An 18,944-nucleotide genomic window follows, 5' to 3' on the forward strand; every position below is an offset into this window, starting at 1 on the left:
AGGCTACTTTCCCAAATAAATCAAGCAAAAGGAAAATGACAGGGGCTTGGGCTGAATTTGATGTCTCTAAAGCAGCAAAGAAAGGAAGGACTAGCGAAGAACACGGGCCCTGAAGCAGGCCAGGATGAATGCCAGCTCCGTCAGAAGAAGCCATTTTCGAGATTCCTAACCTGCTTCCTCATTAGTAACATGGGGGTAATCACAGGGCTGTGAGGACCATGTGAGATGATCCACATACAATTGTGAGCACAGTGTGTGACCATGGAGGAGCAGGTGGTCATCTGCAGCGAGTGCACCCCGCTAAGAGCACACGCTGCTCTGGGCTTCTTGGTGCTCTGGCTGGGATCCAAGGCCCGACCGTCACCTGGGTAAAACCGACCTGCTTTCTCCTTCCTCTACACCATCCATCACAGCAGCAGTCTAACCAGAACATTCTGAGGAGGACACGATGCAATCCCTTCAGACAAGCTGTCCGCTCTGTGAGGGTGAGTCCAAGTTGCTGCCAATGACAGCTTCCTCCAGGAGGCGTCTAACGAACCGTGGTCAGCAACTCCCCAGTAATCGCAGGCTCACTCCAAGGGTTTCACAGAAAACACTAAGGACAGACTAGCAACTGGTTTCTAAACAACGACCCTGAGAAAGAATGTATTTTACCAGGAAGTAGGAGAATGCACAGCCACCATGTCCTAGAATGGAAGTTTTCTTACCCCTTTCCTCCCATCAAACCTAGAAATCCTACCTCATAAACGATGCACTTTCCCCTGTGAAAGATCAGCAGTGATCACTCAAAACAGCTTTAAGGGAGATAAGCCATATAAAATCCTAAAATCTCTTTTCTACTTTGTCATTAACAGTCAAAATTTTATGTATTTAAACATATCTTTATAAAGTTAACTTCTGCCAGGCACAGTGGCACACACCTGTAATCTCAGTGGCTCAGGAGGCTGAGGCAGGAGGATCACAAGTTCAAAGCCATCCTCAGCAAAAATGAGGTGCTAAGCAACTCAGTGAGACCCTGTCTCTGAATAAAATACAAATTAGGGCTGGGGAGTGGCTCAGTGGTCGAGTGCCCCTGAGTTCAATCTGTAGTACCAAAAAAAAAAAAGGCTTTTTTTTTTTTTTTGGTAGCTTGGATGAGTTCTGGAGATTATAGAACATGTGTGCGTCTGCATTAAATTTAAGCTACTGACATGGCTACCTGGCCACCAAGCCATGCAGCCAGCCCACTGGTCCCTGCCCAGAAGCAGCAGGGAGGCAGTAAGCATGGGCATCAAGTATGCAGAGCCCAACATGCAGGCTTAGGCCCAAGGCGAGCCAAGGCAAGCACACCTGTCACCCCACAGCGGCCGGCCCGCACAAAGTGCAGATGCCCGCTGAAGAAGCACACTCCCCAGCAAATGCAGGCTCACTCCAAGGGTTTCACAGAAATCACTCAGGACCCCTGACCAAGCATGTGCAATTCAGTGACTTCAATCTCCTACTGAAGTAAGGCAAACCTAAATGGGAATCAGGACTAACCAATAGCATTAATACTTTTCCAAACCCTAATTAATATAAGTTTGGAACCAGAGCACTCAAGACATAGGAGTGTGAGGCAGGAGACTGCAAATCCCAAGCCAGCCTGGGCAACTTAGCAAGGAGTGGGAATGCAGTTCGGTGGTAGAGTGCTTGTATAGCATCAGTAAGGCTCTCAGTTCAAGTCCCATACCATGAGGAGAAAAATAAAGACAGCCAGGCACAGTGACACATGTCTATCATCCAAGCTACCCAGGAGGATGAAGCAGAAGTTCAAGTACAAGTTCCAGGCCAGCCTCAGTAACTTCACAAGGCCCCTGTCTCAAAAGATAAAAAGTAGCTCAGCGGTGGGACTGGGGTTGTGGCTCAGTGGTAGAGCGCTCACCTAGCATGCATGAGGCACTGGGTTCAATTCTCAGCACCACATTAAAAAAATAAACAAAATAAAGGTATGTGTCCATCTACAACTTTAAAAAAAAAAAAAAAGGAGCTCAGTGGTAAAGTGTCCCTTGGTTCAATCCCCAGTATAGGAGGGGCAAAAAAAGGAAGGAAGTGAGCGAGCTATGAAAAGCCAGGGGAGAGTGACGGTGCTGTGCGGGTATCTGTGGTTGGTGACCCTCTTCTGTGAGCCTCTGCCTGAGAAACTACCAGCCACCAATTATGAGAAGACCTGGACAGAACAGTCAGGCAAAATAAACAAATTCTCAAGGAGGAATGAGTCTGGAGTATTCAAGACACAGGAAGGAGCCCAGAACAGCTGGCATGGAGTGAAGAAGGGGCAGGTAGACAGGAATGAGGTCAGGGGTCACACTGGGCCCTGCGGTCCAAAGAAGGAACTTAGACTTTATTGCAACACAGTGGGAAGCCCCATTAAAAAATGCTGTGTTTTCTGCATTGGTCACCACAAACTCTCCAACACCCGGAGACATATCTGACACACACCAGCCAAGCAGTATCCTTACTGAGTGTACTGTGAGAGGTCATGATGCAATCACCGTCCTAATTTCTCTGAGTTAAATAAGCAGTCCCACTTTTGTTTTGTTTTTGGTACTGGTGTTGAACCAAGTGGTGCTGTACCACTTCTCAGTCCTTTATTTTTTTTGAGGCAGGGTTTTGCTAAATTGTCCAAGTTGGCCTTGAACTTGCAATCTTCTTGCCTCACCCTCCTGAGACTCTGGGATGACAGGGCTATGCTACTCTGCCCAGCACAGACCCAGTTATTTTAACTATTTCCTTTTGATATCATTTTTCATCTCCCAATTTATAACACACAATATTAAGTAAACCTCCATAAAAATAAGTATGCTCAACGCAGATGACATTTAACAAATACTCTCTTGTAACTAACTCCCCAGAACAAATAAGCAACAAAAGATGGCCTCATCATGAATAGAAGATGCTTTGGTTTAAAGATGAAAAGTTATGCTTGACTTGCACTTTATCTCTTGCAACTCTTTCATCTTCCCTTCTGAAAAGCATTTGAACTTCCTCAGAATGTAGGATCCCCAAAATACTAAGAAATAGCAAAAGAGGGACAGTTAAGGTGGTTACTTCAGGGTGGTATACTACTGCTGCTTTAATAGCAGCTCATAAGCACCAAAAATTTTGTTTTAAGCTATGAGAATGAATTCCTCCAGCAAAAATATAAATTAATTACAACTAAGTACATTAAATAGATAAAATATGATATGTCCACAAAATGAAATATATTTAGCAATAAAAAGGATCAAATACTGATATATACAACAGTAAAACAATCTCAATCTCTCTCTCTCTCTCTCTCTCTCTCTCTCTCACACACACACACACACACACACACACACACACACACACACAATTCAATTCCACTTGTGGGGATGTCCAGAAAGGGCAGGGCCTCCAGACATAGCGAGCAGATCAGTGACTGCCTGGGGCTGCAGATGGGATGAAGAATGCTTATAGGCTGGCATAAAGGCACTCCTGGGTGATGGGGACACTATAATACTGAGCCATGTGATGGCTGCACAGTCCCCACTCATTCCAACCATATTCAAAACATGCTTTGCAGGCCGGGGATATGGCACAATGGCAGAGAACTTGCCTAGCATAAATGAGGCACTGGGTTTGATCCCCAGCAAAAATAAACAAAGGCTGGGGTTCAGTGGTAGAGTGCTTGTCTTAAATGCGTGAGGCCCTGGGTTCGATCCTCAGCACCACATAAAAATAAATAAATAAAGATACTGTGTCCATCAAAAAAAAAAAAAAAAACATGCTTTGCCCCAAACTCCTAAAAACACCAATGAAACAAAAAGCCAACAAAACCCAATATATTCTATAGTTATGATTTTTGAAGTAGGCAATTTAGGCAAATATATTTCCAAGGACTCACAAATATTTCGACTTTTAAAATATTTTAACAGTTTAAAATTTTAATATAAAACCACAAAAAAAAATTCCACTCCTTTTATCTCTGGGGTTGATAAAGTATAGAATATCTAATCGCCAGAGGCAGTCCTCATGGCACTAAAATAAAAAAGCATGATGCCTGACCAGAATGATATTAGCAGAGTTTGCTTTTCTATACAAGATCATAGGTCACAAGATATTTTTATAAATATGCTTTAAAAATCATGGGAGCAATAAAGCTGTTTTATATTGGAGGCATGACTTAGTAATACAACTTTCCACACCAGCACTTGGGTTTAGGCCGAGGTTGAACTGTCCTCTGTCTGAATCCCAAAGCAGCACTCCACCACATGGGCTGGCTCCTTGACCCACAAACAAACAATTGCAAGAGATATACCAACTTTGGCACCGATGGGGCTGAGATATTGGCTTCAGTTTGCAAAAAGAAAGCACTGCCCCATTACTAAGCTCCACAGAAACACTAAACAGCATGAAAACCAAGCCGTTGTTTTGTGCAGGCTGGCTCTGCACTAAAGGATTTTACGCAGAGGAATCACATCACTGATCTGTGCTATGGACCTCTCTCTATGTAAAGAACAGAACGCAGGAGAGACACGCCAGCCTGGAAGTCCAACTAAATCTAATACAACCTGACTCAGAGCAGCGAGGGCAACAGGTCTGGAGTAAGAAGGGCCAGTGAATCCCATAGGCAGATGGATGAGCTAGCCTCAAAAGGAAAAACTGGGGACCCAAACACTCAGGAGCCTGAAACAGAAAGACTGCAAGTTTGAGGCTAGCCTTAGCAACTTAGCAAGATCCTGTCTCAAAATAAAAAACAGCGGGCTGGGGATGTGGCTCAGGCGGTAGTACGCTCCCCTGGCATGTGTGCGGCCCGGGTTCGATCCTCAGCACCACATACCAACAAAGATGTTGTGTCTGCCGAGAACTAAAAAATAAATATTAAAAATATTCTCTCTCTCTCTCTCTCTCTCTCTCTCTCTCTCTCTCTCTCTCCCCCTCTCCCCTCTCTTTAAAAAAATTAAAAAATAAAAATAAAAAAAAGCTTCTCATCAGCAGTGTGAGGTTCTAGTTCCCTACTGGGCAATCCCATAAGGCTATGTTGAATAAGATTTAGGACACATGAAAACTGAAAATGAAAAAAAAAAAAATCAAAACTAAAATCAGAAAAAAAATGATTCAAATCTGTAGTAATCATCACTGCAGAGGACATGGGATACTATCTAACCTGCTAGAAAAGATCTCAATGTCAGTCAGGCAGGATTTTTTTTTTTTTTTTAAATAAGAACATATGAGCCCTACAAAGTAATAGACAAGAATGTGGAGAAAAAGGAACACTTTAACACCGTTGGGGGGATTATAGATTAGTACAGCCACTATGGAAATCAGAAGTTCCCCCCAAAATTAGACATGGATCACCATATGACCCTGCTAGCTATACCACTCCTTGGCATTTATCCTAAAGAATTAAAGTAAACATATTATAATGACATATGCAAATCCATGTTTGAAGCAGGACAATTCACAACAGTCAAATTATGGAACCAGTCTAGGTGTCTACCAATGGACAAATGTATAAAGAAATGTGTTATATATACACAATGGAGTTGTATTCAGCCATAAAGAAAAATGAAATTATGTCACTTGCAGGAAAGTGGATGAAACTAGAGAACATTAAGTGAAATAAGCCAAACTCAGAAAGTTAAGGGTCACATGTCTTCTCTCATGTGAAAGCTAGCAAGGAAAAAAGGAAAAAAAAAATGTGACAGGGTAGGGGATCTCATGAAAACCAAAGAGAGATCAAGACAGTAGAGAAAAGGAACCAGGGAGAGGGAAAGGGGAAATACTAGGGAATGATATTGGCCAAATGATACTGTTATGTTGTGTGCATGTTCAAATATGTAACAACAAATCCCACTACTACTCACAACTCTAATGCACCAATTAAAAAAATAACTGAGGGCTGGGGATGTGGCTCAAGCGGTAGTGCGCTCGCCTGGCATGCGTGCGGCCCGGGTTCGATCCTCAGCACCACATACCAACAAAGATTTTGTGTCCGCCGAGAACTAAAAAATAAATATTAAAAATTCTCTCTCTCTCTCTCTCTCCTCTTTCACTCTCTCTAAAAATAAAATAAAATAACTGATTGGGAAGGAACCTGAAAATCATGATAGGTGTATAGGCACTGCTATGGTTTGGATACCTGTATCCCAGAGATCCACTTATTAAAGGCTTAGTCCCCAGGGTGGCAATCCAGGGAGGTGACAACACCTGCAGGAGGTAGGGCCTTAGGAGAAGTGTTTAGATCACTGAAAGTATGCCCCTGAAGGGGATTTGGAGACCGGAGTCCCAGTCTTACTCAATCTCTCTTTCCTGGTTCTCTAGTAGTAAATTTTCTTTCTTTAGTAAAAAAACGTACCTTAAGAAAAAGTCTTAATATTGTAAAAATGTCAACTTACATAAATTAATCTATAAATTAAAAAAAAAAAAACAGAACTTTCTGCTAACAATTACTGTATCAGCAATCAAGGAAATGGAATTTATGGTACAGAATAGCTTCCCCAGAGCATGAAGCCCCACACAACCTGAGCACATGAGCTGCCCAGATAGATGAACAAGTGCCTGGTGTAAGGGCAATGACCCAACCAGACTCACAGCTTGGGGGGCTCTAAGTCACTGGTAAAGAGGCTTGAGAGAAACAGAAGAAATCACATTTGTACATTAATTCTAGGAACATAAAATAGTAAGGGCTTCTGGGGCTGCAATTTAGTAATACCTATTACATAAATATTAAATATTTATACTCTTTGCCAGGTACGGTGGCACACACTTATAATCCCAGTTACTCAGGAGACTGAGGCAGGAGGATTCCAAGTCCAAGACCAGCCTGAGAAATTTAATGAGACCCTGTCTCAAAATAAAATAAAAAGGGATGGGTTGTAGCTGGATGGTAGAGCACCCCTGGATTCAATCCCCAGTACCCCCCAAAAAAAAATACTCTTAATTCAAATTTTATTTCCAGGGGGGAAGAATGAGAGCCTATAAATGCCTATGATTAAATTAGGTATAATACATACATCCAAACAATATAATATCAAATAGCAGCTTATTTGATTTAAATGAAGAGCTATATTCCTTGCACAGAAATGCCTATTATGAAATGATGTTTGTATAGTGTGACTCCATTTTCCACTTTTAAATTTACATATATGTAGATAAATCTAATATAATGTCAAACAAATGAATAAAGACACATAAAAAGCTTATGTTGGATGAACTACAGTTATTTGAGGTTCAAATGCAAGCAAATAAATCTTGTGAAGAATTTTTTCCCTTTGGCAATATCAAAAGACCTTCATAAAAGTGTTGAGAACGAGAAAAACTTGCTACCAGATTCCTCATAGAAGAGCTGCTCATAGAAAAATAAAACATGTCACTTTAAAAACAAAAAGTTGATGAAGCTCCTCATATGGGCATAAAGCTCAGAATTCACAGAGGAAAATACAGTCCCCAATGCAGACACAAACTGCTACAAGTTGGTCAAGTTTCTCAAAACACCTGACATTATAACCTTGAAATATCAAAGACACTAACAAATGCAGAAAGACCCTCTCAAAAATATTCCAAGGGGCTGGGGATGTGGCTTGGGGCTGGGGATGTGGCTCAAGCGGTAGCGCGCTCGCCTAGCATGCGTGCGGCCCGGGTTCGATCCTCAGCAGCACCACATACCAACAAAGATGTTGTGTCTGCCGAGAACTAAGAAAAAATAAATAAATGTTAAAATTCTCTCTCTCTCTCTGTCCCCCTCTCTCACTCTCTCTTTAAAAAAAAAAAAAAAAATTCCAAGTAATGAGTTACCCTAGGGACTTCCAGTCTGCAAAGGGGTCTCTGAGAGTCAAACACAGCAGAGCCTCCACCCCAAGAAGCTCTTCATGCAGAACAGACTAAAGCAACCTCCAGCAGCAAGATCCAGAGAATGTTCACATGGACAAAGGGAAAACCGTAGCCAGAGGCTTAGTACTAGGATGCAGACAGGTCCGTGCCAAGCCTCTGCCAGCCCTTCCTCCAGATACTGCCCACATCAGCTCAACTCACCTCAAGCCCATTCTTTTTTTTTTTTTTTTTAAAGAGAGAGTGAGAGAGGAGAGAGAGAGAGAGAGAATTTTTAATAATTATTTTTTAGTTCTCGGTGGACACAACATCTTTGTTGGTATGTGGTGCTGAGGATCGAACCCGGGCCGCACGCATGCCAGGCGAGCGCGCTACCGCTTGAGCCACATCCCCAGCCCCCCATTCTTTTTTTTCTTTCTTTTTTTTTTTAGTTGTTGATGGACCTTTCTTTATTTATACACGGTGCTGAGAATCGAACCCAGTGCCTCACACATGCCAGGCAAGTGCGATATAGCCTCAGCCCCTCGAGCCCATTCTTAACCCACACCATTTTTCCAGAAAGACATTCTCTCATAATCCCTTTCACCCTCACTTCCCACTGGGCAGGAGGAGAAGGCAGAGCTCTGAGCCAACTGCCTTCCTGGAGGGTGCAGCGGGACCTCCTGTTGGGATCCTGTGGAGGCCACAGCAAACCTGATACAGAAATGCCCTTTTCTGCCAGTTCTGGTTCTGGTTCCACAGCAAGAGAAACAGAAGTTACGAGGGCTGAGGGGAGTGAAGAAGACAGCCCCTGGCAGGAGCCCCAAGGGCAAGGCAGGTGGCACTGGGTAAATTCTGGAGCAATCTGGAACCTCCCACAGCAATGCTGACTGTAGTGCCATTAGTATTCTGGTGATGGATTTTTCTCTTGGGGGGTGGGGGGGATGAAACCCAGGGCCTCACACATTCCCACTAAACTACACCCCCAGCCCCCAATTTTTTTTTTAAATCATGAGAATTTCAAATCAAATATTTCATATTCTAAGTCTACTTTTAATTTTCAAGTCAAAATGTTTTCTGTTTCTATGTCTATAATCCAGCTACTCGGCTGAAGCAGGAAGATCACAAGATTGAGACTGAGTATGAGCAAGTTAAGGAGGCTTTGTCTCAAAAATAAAAAAAATTAAAAGGGTGGGGATGTAGCTCTGTGGTAGGTCTCCCCTCCTCCCCCCAAGTTCAATCCCCACTACCATTAAAAATAAAAACTTATTAAAGTGAAAAAAAAACACAAGAACTAGGAACAAGAGGACACAGGGATGCTGTACACATATGACTCACCAACACTCGGTCTCCAATTTTGAGCTCTCGCTCTCCTTTCTTGACTGAGCCAGCCTCAGAAAGGTTGGAGATTGACTCGCTGGCAGTTTTCGTAAGGTTGCTGATCTGAGGCGTGGCTGGCGATTCCTTGGCTCTCGGCTGGGAAGACTTATGGGGAATGTTTGAGGGTGTGGCTGAGGAGGACACCATGTTGGCTACAGACGTGGACAGAGGTGAAGCGGCTCTGGATGCCTGAGCCGTCTGCAGGCCATTGGCTTCGTCCTCTGTCTGCACCTTCCTGGTTAACTTTGAAGGTCGGGTAAAGATGCCCTTTAAAGGTTCACACTGGAAATACCGAACTCCTGCCACAGAACCATCGTTCTTGCCAATAGGTTCATCTAAAACAATCCCAGCCCACTGGCCTGGGGCAAACTGAGTCTCTCCAAGAAACTGGATGAATCCAGGCTTATTCCCATTTACCCAAACACGCTCTCCAACTCGAAAGTCATCCACAAACTCCTCTGGGGTCTCGGCAGAGGGAGCGCTCGAGGCTCGTTCACTAGATATCGTTTTTTCTACCGGGGCTGCAGCTGAAAACAAATAAAGATCAGAAAAGATTGTTTCATATTCAAGCACCAACTATTACCTTCATGGAAAACAAACAGCAAGAGCGACAGCAGGGGATGGGGCTGGGGCTCAGTGGCAGAGCGCTTGCCTAGCATGCATGAGGCACTGGGTTCAATTCTCAGCACCACATACAAATAAAAACAAAGTAAAGGTATGAAGGAAAAAAAAAAAAACAGCAACAGGAGTAGCCTGTGTCAGAAGAGTCCTGGCTTGACTTTTCTACTGCAAAAAGGCAGAGGACTGGCCCCATCACTTCACTTTCCAATGCTATTAACATTCAGTGATGGGGTTTTTTCATTTGTGATTAAGACTATAAGTCAAAGTAAGAGGAAATTAGTCCCTTGCCAGACCTATACTTACAGGTCTGACTCGTTTTTCACTCCATTTGCCCACCATACACAAATGCCCATACAGATCCATTGAGACAGGCTCTGTTCATACATTTGAGTAGCAATCAAAGCAGACAAAACAGGGACTACTTCACCACTTAGATTCACATTTAGGCTTAAAGAAGGACAGGGTTCAGGGCTGCAGCTTACTTCATTACTATTGAAAGACTACTACACCCTCTTCCTTTGATGACAGAGGTGGAAATCACAGCAAAGACAGCACCAGGTCCAACGCAATTTGCCTTTGTGCAATCGCTACCCTAAAGTTTGCAGTTAAGAGTTCTCCAGAAATGTGATATCTGCAATGGAAACTCAGCCATGCAGCCATCCAACAGGAATCTATTAAATATTCAGTGTGATCTGGCAAAGTGCACGTTCTTAATCACTCTATCAGTTACCGGGCATATCATCATCTCAGGCTATGACATGACCTTAGTTTAATTTCCTCAACTGTAAGAGGATAGGAACATCTCTCAAGGGCTTTTAAAATGAGAATTAAATGAAATAATGTGGGCTGGGGCTGTAGCTCAGTGGCATAGCACTTGCCTAGCATGTGTGAGGCACTGGGTTTGATTCTCAGCACCACATAAAAAAATAAATAAAGGCACACTGTCCATCTTCAACTACAAAAAAGACTTTAAAAAAATGAAATGATGTATTTATTCATTCTGCACATGCTCATCAAATTCCTGCTTCTGTGTGATAGTGCCAAGTACCGCTCTTTGCAGGGGACAAAGCAAAAAGAACATCGTTTGTGTCCTTGCAGAGACCAGAGTCTAGAGGTGGGAAGGTGGCAATTCAACATTCAAGATACTTGCAAGTGATCTAAGTGCTGTGGAGAAGACAGTGCCTTCGAAAGGGAAGTCAGGGAAGGCCTTTTGTAGGAGGTGACATCTGACAGACGCATAAACTACACAAAGTTAGGGACATAACAGAACTGTCAACAATAAATTTCTGTTGTTTATAAACCACCCAGCTAATGTACTTTCTTATATAGAAGCCTGAATGGATTGGGTCAGTTCATATATGAGCTGTCTGGGAAGGTTTCCCTCCAATTACAGGTCAATTAGTATGTCATAAAACTTTTGGGCTAGAATATTGTTTTTTTCTCTAATCCCCACGGAGAAAGGCCTAAAGAGTTCAGGAAGACTCATGTGGAAGAATCAAAAGAAATACTTTAACATTACAGGGATCAAATAACTCAAGTGTCTTGACACCTATTTTAATACCTTACATAAATCTAATAAATTAAATAAAATGATAAACTACAAAAAGTGACTCTTTATTAAGACTCTTAACTATATAAATTTTTTTTTAACCAGGTTTCACTATGTTAGTGAGATTAGTCTCCAACTCCTGGGCTCAGACAATTCTACCTGCTCAGTAGCTCTACCACTGAGTCAAAACCCCAGCCCCTGCTGTTGCTCTTGCTAGTTTGCTGGGACTATGGGCACATGTTATCACATCCAACAACATTCTGTATTTATCTATTTTTATACTTTTACAGTGCTAGGGATTCAACTCAGGGCCTTGCACAGGGTAGCAAATACTCTACTAATGAGCTACACCCAGAGCCCAAATTCTGTCTTTTACAATAACTTTTAATAATATGAAAGGAAATTTAATTAGCATGACCACACTTGGAAGACAAGGGGACCCATATTCTTAGTCCTGTCTTCCAGAGGCTGGAATGACCCTGAGGTTTTATAGAAAGGGAAGGAGAGCAAGGGCTGGGGGCATACAGGTGGAGAATTTTTACAACTGCCAAAGTAGATGATCTTGATCAGGTGTGGTCTGTCCATCATGATCTCAGGTGGGACCTTGTCCCCAGTAAGAAAGTTACTCTTGCCTGGGAGACCAGACCTTATTCCTGGAGACCAAGCAGAGCAAAGGAGACTCCTGCAAAATGGAGGCAAAGATGCCAAGACTGTAATCCTGCTTTTAGCCACCCACTGGACATCTGCAGGCAAAAGTGCAGAGCCTTGAGTCTATAAGTCCTTGTTTCAATCCTGCCTTTTGTCCACTCCTCAGTGCCCAGGGAACCAAGCTGTCAGCCAATCTGGCTTTGCAGCTTTCCAGGCGAAGTGATATCTAATCTTTAAATAATGGCTAAAGCACGTACGTGAAAAGGGTCAGATGATTAACCCTAAAAGTATAAGTACTATTACAAAGTACACAAAAGAGAGAGTATGAAGATATCTAACTAAATAAATCATGTATATATAAAACACTCCCTATAAAAAGTTCTGTGCGTATGGACTACTAAAAAACATATTTGGGAAAAAGTCATTTTCTTGTTTCTTGTTTTAAGGGTTCCTTAAATAGAGGAACCCTTGTCTGAGCCTAGTTCTGCCTTTTTTTTTGTAGGCATTGGTGGGTTGTGGGTCGGGCAATCCTGACTAAGAGCTCTCTCCACAACTTCCACCTTGACTGACGTTGGTAGGGTTGACAGAAATGCACACCTCAAGTCACATTTAAAAGGTCCACAGTCTTTAATAATGCAGGTATCACTACTCTTTGACTCTTCTGCCCTTGTGTTTATACACTTGTCTTTGGTTACATCTTCCTGCTGGGAATTCAAGGCAAAGTCAGTGATCCCTATGTTGGCCGAAAATTAATGTCTTTCCTTTCTACTAATCAAAACTTTTTCAAATGTTTTCAAGAATATGAAAACTGGTTATACATATATATCCTTATAAACATAGATTTTTTTTTTGGGGGGGGGATACTGAGTATTTAACCCAGGCATGCTTTACCAGAGAGCTACATCCCCAGTCCTTTTTATTTTTTTTAATATCTAAGTTGCTGAGGCTGGCCTCGAACTTGTGATTCTCCTGCCTCAGCCTCCTGAACTGCTGGAATTACAGGTGTGCACTGGGAAGGCCAACTATAAGATTATCTCTTTAACATAAAAATGAAAATTAAAGTCTCATACAGGATAATTTATTTGCTATTGAAGAAAACAAAGCGTTACCAGCAGCAGGTGTCTTCAGGGCTGTGCTTCCCGGCTTGAGGATCTTGGTAGGGGCCTTCAGCCCACTTGGCTTCAGCAGACTCATTGTCTTTGTGATTCAGTCTCTCTTCGCCTGTTGCCACTGTCTTTCCCCGACCATTGATAAAAGTGTGGGTGTTTCTATCATACAGTCAGTCTCTAGATTAAACCTGCACAGAGAAACAAAATAAAAAATCTATAGGGGAAAATAAATAGAAACAATGTCTGTTATGAGAGTCACTTCATAGGCTAAATTTCCCTCACATTCAATAATAAACCATCTCCACAATGAGTCCAGAACTGGTCACTAAAAACATGAAGATGCTGCTGAAATGAATTTAAAGGTGATTTATAGCAATATATTCACTTTGCTTTATATTATCTAGTATCACCAGTTCAGTACAAGGCCTAAAACCATACAATCTATAAAAGAGAATTCAGAAAAATCTGCACCAAACTTAATGAGAGCAGGGGAAGGGAGTTTTTAGTTTTTATTACCACAGGCCTGTATTAACTATTTTTAAGTCCACAGAATTATGCAATTAACAATATAAAATTACTTATATGTTAAAACAGAGGAGGGCCCAAACTCTGAAAGAAACAGCCTCATCTGGGAAGCAATGAAGTAAAATCATCTTTACTCTGCTTAGAGAAAAACACAATATGCTTTTTTCTTGGTATCCTGCCTATCTGGTACATTAGAGAGGTGCTCTGCCACTGAGCAACATCCTTTTTAATTTCAAAAGCAATGGGACCAAACTTTCCTAGTCTTTTCTGAATTTCAGGCCAGCCAGTGCAGGGGGAAAAAGAGCCACTTTCACTTAAGAATGTCAAGAAGCACTTAAGGAAAAAAAAAAAAGATCTTATCAAGAGTCAATCCGTGGGGCTGGCTCAGTGGTAGAGCTCTTGCCTCACAAGTATGAGGCACTGGGTTCAACCTTCAGCACCACATAAAAAATAAATGAATAAATAAAGATGTTATGTCCATCTACAACTAAAAAAAAAAGTCAACATGTGGATGTAGGCCTTTTTTAGAATTGAGAGGTCCAGCAGGTGCCCTGGCTTCACACTGATGTGCATTGACCGTCTCAGAACAGCACCTGAGCAAGCCTAGCATGAGCTCTCTATTTCTTGAAAGAAGGAATGAGAAACTGGGGTATTCTTGGTGCTGGTGGTGGGAAGATACCTTCTCCATAGTGAACTATGTGCATCTTGCACTTAAGGAAAACAAATGTGTTGACCATGATGACAAGTAAGCTTTACAGACAAACTTAGAATTTTGGAAGACATATTCTTACAGTGAGCTTGACAGTTTCCCAATACTGACAACCTTTGGGATGAGATCAATTCTACTAACAAAGGTAAGCTTTTTCTGGCACTGAGGACTAAACCCAGGGGCACTTTACTGCTGAGCTACATCCCCAGGCTCTTTTATTTTTTGTGACAAGGTCTTGCTAAACTGAAGAAGCTGGCCTTGAACTTGTACTCTTATGGCCTCTTTGTTTGTACTCTTCCAGTACCTTTCTGGTACTGGACATTGAATCCAGAGGTGCTGTACCACTGAGGCACATCCCCAGCCCTTTCTTAAGTTTTTATTTTATTTTGAGGCAAGGTATCACTAAGTTGCTGAGGGCCTTGATAATTTGCCCAGGCTTGTCTCAAACTCTTCCTGCCTCAGACTCCCAAGTCCCTGGGAGGCTGCACCACTGTGACCAGTGACCAATTCATGTGATTTCTTAATGCTACACAATGAAATGTGCCCATTTGTGAAAGATCTCCTGACTCAGGGAATTTTCTCCACCAGCAATGCATATCCGTAGAAGGCTTTGCTTAGAGAAAGTAGTCACTCAAAGCACAAAGGAGGCCAATAGATTTTTTTTCTGTTAACAATAAGAAAAGTTCGGGCTGGGGATGTGGCTCAAGCGGCAGCGCGCTCGCCTGGCATGCGTGCGGCCCGGGTTCGATCCTCAGCGCCACATACAAAGATGTGTCTGCCGAGAACAAAAAAATAAATATTAAAAAATTCTCTCTCTCTCTCCCCCCACTCTCTCTTAAAAAAAAAAAAGAAAAGTTCATCTCATATCCATTTCAAATTCCATCTTTAAAAAATACTACAGCCTGGGCTGGGGTGTGGCTCATTGGTAGAGCGCTCACCTAGCATGTGCGAGGCCCTGGGTTCGATACTCAGCACCACATAAAAATAAATAAATAAAAGCATTATGTCCAACTACATCTAAAAAATATTTTTAAAAAACTATTAATTTTGTAGTAGTATCAAGGAAAAAACTCCATAATTACCTGAAAATCCTCTTAAAAATACTTTTCCTTTCCTACACATCTGTGTGGGCCATTTTTCTTCATACACTTGAACCAAAACAAATTATTGCTATAAATAAAATGCAGAAAAGATAAAAGAATCAAGTTGCTTTCTCTTAAGCAGATCACTAAACAGATTTGCAAAAAAGCAATACTATCTCCCCATTAGATTGTTTTAGAAAATAGTTATTCTCCATTTTAAAAATTATGTAACCTACTAGTTTATTATTTTAAAAAAATGTTTAATACCTTTGTTTTTATGAGGTGCTGAGGATCAAACCCAGGGCCTCACACATGCTAATTGAGCTCTCTACTACTGAGTCACAACCCCAGCCCTAGTTTATTATTTTTAATGAATTAATGTTTTAAATATCATTTTTACTCTCTAATATGGTAAATATCAATAGATATGAACTACATAACAGTTCTTTGGATATCTCATTCACTTTCTAGAATGCAGAGGGCCGAGCGATAGTGGTGCATGCCTGTAATTCCAGCAGCTCAGAAGGCTGAGGCAGGAGGATCACGAGTTCAAAGCCAATCTCAGCAATGGTAAGGCCCTAAGCAACTCAGTGAGACCGTCTCTAAACAAAATAGGGCTGGGATGTGGCTCAGTGGTTGAGTGCCCCTGAGTTCAATCCCTGAGACACACACAAAAAAATGTAAAAAGGTCCTGAAAAAAATGTTTGTTTGGATTCTGCATTTGGAGTCATAGAGGTTTAAAATCCATGTTTCCTTAGGGCTTCCCAAAGTATATGCCCCTAGTTCAGATACTTAAAGAACTGGGTACCACATGTGCAAGTTCAGTATTACTACTTTCAATCATTGTGGTTATGGCACTGAACTAGGGGCTGAACAGAGGCCTGAATTACAACCTATGGGAAAACCCGACGACATGTCCAGAGCAACAGGAACACCAGGTGCATCATCCCTGGGAATGTACATACAGAAAACAGGCACTGCTGCAGGTCCCGTCACATGGGTGATGCTCTTCACAGGTAGCACCAGTTACCCAGGAGGACTTATCAGGAATGAAAGCCCCACACCACTGAAACAAACCAGGGGTGGGCCCAGCTTCCTGAGTTTTAACAAGCCCTTCTGATGATTTCAGTGCTAGCCTGAGAATCGCTGCTAAATTACTGATGAAGAAGTCATCTGGGGCTGGGGCTGTAGCTCTTGGCTGAGCCCTTGAAGTAGCATGTACAAGACCCTGGGTTCGATTCCCAGCACCACAAATAAATAAAAGATGACACTGGATATCCTTCAAGGGATATTACCCAATTTATTAAAAAGAAAGGGGAAAAAAAGAAGAAATAATCTAAGGTTCGATTCCTCAGTTTCATGGTGTGAATCACCACACGCCTGACTCTGCAGACCCTCTATGGCAGTCTTTCAGCTCCCGGTCCTTGGAGCTTTTGTCTCAGGGATCCCCTCCGCCTCCTTGTCCTTTCTAGCTGTGAACCCTCCTTCAGGGCAGACTCGCCTGCTCTGCAAAATCAACACCCATCCTTGCCACTGCTAATCCTCCGGTTCCCAGTCCTGAGGGTCGATGTTGTTCATAGCACCTACCTCACTTAGCTGTTGCTGTGGTCTACAGATTTTACCAGACTATCAATCCCTTGGAAGAAACTGTATTTTGACCACCTTTGTATTTCCCACAGTACTTTATAAACAATGCTTACTAAATAAAATGAATAAAAAGACAGTCTCAAGTGTTTAAATGATCCTACAAACCAGCTGAGGTACACTTAGTATTTCTTTTTAAATTTTACTTGTTGCTCACTACAGATAGCATTAAAATAAATAAATAAATAAATATATATATATATATATATATATATATATATATGACAAAAGCACAAGGAATTTATGATGTAAAAAATAACTAAGTCAACACAACTTATGAGAAATATCAAACTACAAGGCCAGATCTACACATGGACTGGGACTGAAAGTGCATAGCATTGTACAGGGGATGGCAATTAGGATTTTTAGAAAGGCAGAGGAGCTAGGCAAGGTGGTGCGCACCTATATACCAAGCGGCTCAGGAGGCTGTGGCAGGAGGATCACAAGTTTGAGCCCAGCCCCAGCAACTTAGCAAGAAATAAGTTTTAAAAAGGGATATAGCTTAGTAGAAGAATACCTTCTGGTTCAATCTCCAATTACACACACACAGAGGAAAGTTTCAGAAAAGGGACACCAGAAGAAAGAGGAAATTCATAAAGCATGTAAATTAATAAGCTCAGTTGCACTAACATCAAGAGATTACCTTTTTAACTTGGTTTCTTACAGGAAACTGAAAGGAGACTTTAAAGAGCCTTAAAGATCCATTGAAGAAACTATGATCAATTTTGCTTGCCTTACACTTCAAATGAAAAACCTCCTTTAAGAGTCTACTGGTGGGGCTGGGGATGTGGCTCAAGCGGTAGCGCGCTTGCCTGGCATGTGTGTGGCCCGGGTTCGATCCTCAGCACCACAAACAAAGATGTTGTATCCGCTGAAAACTTAAAAATAAATAAATAAGTATTTAAAAAAAAAAAGAGTCTTCTGGTACCAAATGAGAGCCACCCAGAGTTGCCTTAAGTTCTATCTTACTTCACTACACTTCAGTCATCTCAACCTTCCCTTGTCAACCTACCCAGATTGAAACAAAGTCAGCAGCCATCTTCCAGTGGCATGCCAAGTGAGGCCCAGGTTCTATCCAACCACAGGCACAGGTAGCAGCTGGGGGCTGCCAGGGCAGGTCTTAAATTTCAGGGAAGATAAGTCCTGAGCAACAACTTGCCATAAAGATTAGAGACCACTGAGCAGAAGACAAACCTCAGTCTTTTATACCTTCAGAGCACAGCGCAGGGACCAGATATGCTACAACTTACCTTTCCTTGATAACTTCTAATATCTTTCCATACATAAACTGCTCACCCCAATCTATCAGCCAGACTAAAACCCCAATATCCTACATCTGCACTGCCCAACAGGGCTGCCACTAGTTACACATGCTGTTTAAACTTTAACATGCAAGCAGGTGATACCTCCAATGCCACACACAGGACAATCTCCATCGTGGCAGAAAGTTCTATTTGATAGTACTGTGCCAGAATCACCCGTAAAATGACCGCAGATGGCAGTGACCAGCTCAATCTCTCACTGCTCTTGACTGGACCTGGCTGAAAAGCACTAAAGTTGTTTCCAAAATCTGAATCAAAACACCTCAAAATATAAGGTTGTGCAACTACCTTGCAAGAATATATTCCAGACTCACAGCCCAATTATGGAAGTTCTAAAATTTTTTTTTGAGAATTTATTTATTTATTATTTTTTAGTTTTCGACGGACACAACATCTTTGTTTGTATGTGGTGCTGAGAATCGAACCCCGGCCGCACGCATGCCAGGCGAGCACGCTACCCCTTGAGCCACATCCCCAGCCCGGAAGTTCTAAATTTTAATGACTGTTATTACTACGATAAATGAATAAACCTCTCCATATGAAAAAACTTCTATTTTTAAGTCATCA

At 42.0% G+C, this 18,944-nt stretch overlaps 1 protein-coding gene across 23 annotated transcripts in view; it reads right to left on the reverse strand.

Moving 5' to 3' along the window:
• Clip1 (CAP-Gly domain containing linker protein 1) overlaps window positions 1–18,944 on the reverse strand; it is a 115,396-nt gene that overhangs the window by 73,768 nt on the left and 22,684 nt on the right. For 22 of the 23 annotated variants that reach the window (XM_078039270.1, XM_078039250.1, XM_078039259.1 and 19 more), the window contains 2 exons: window positions 13,096–13,283; window positions 9,127–9,695 (listed from right to left, as the gene is read on the reverse strand). In XM_078039270.1, coding sequence (XP_077895396.1) covers window positions 9,127–9,695; window positions 13,096–13,180 — 654 coding nt within the window. In that variant the 5' untranslated portion in view covers window positions 13,181–13,283. Of the gene's footprint in view, window positions 1–9,126; window positions 9,696–13,095; window positions 13,284–15,411; window positions 15,500–18,944 lie in introns of all 23 variants that reach the window. The other variant, XM_078039249.1, reaches the window with a different exon arrangement.

The sequence above is a fragment of the Ictidomys tridecemlineatus genome, chromosome 2 (assembly GCF_052094955.1).
Source record: "Ictidomys tridecemlineatus isolate mIctTri1 chromosome 2, mIctTri1.hap1, whole genome shotgun sequence".
Taxonomy (NCBI): Eukaryota; Metazoa; Chordata; class Mammalia; order Rodentia; family Sciuridae; genus Ictidomys; species Ictidomys tridecemlineatus.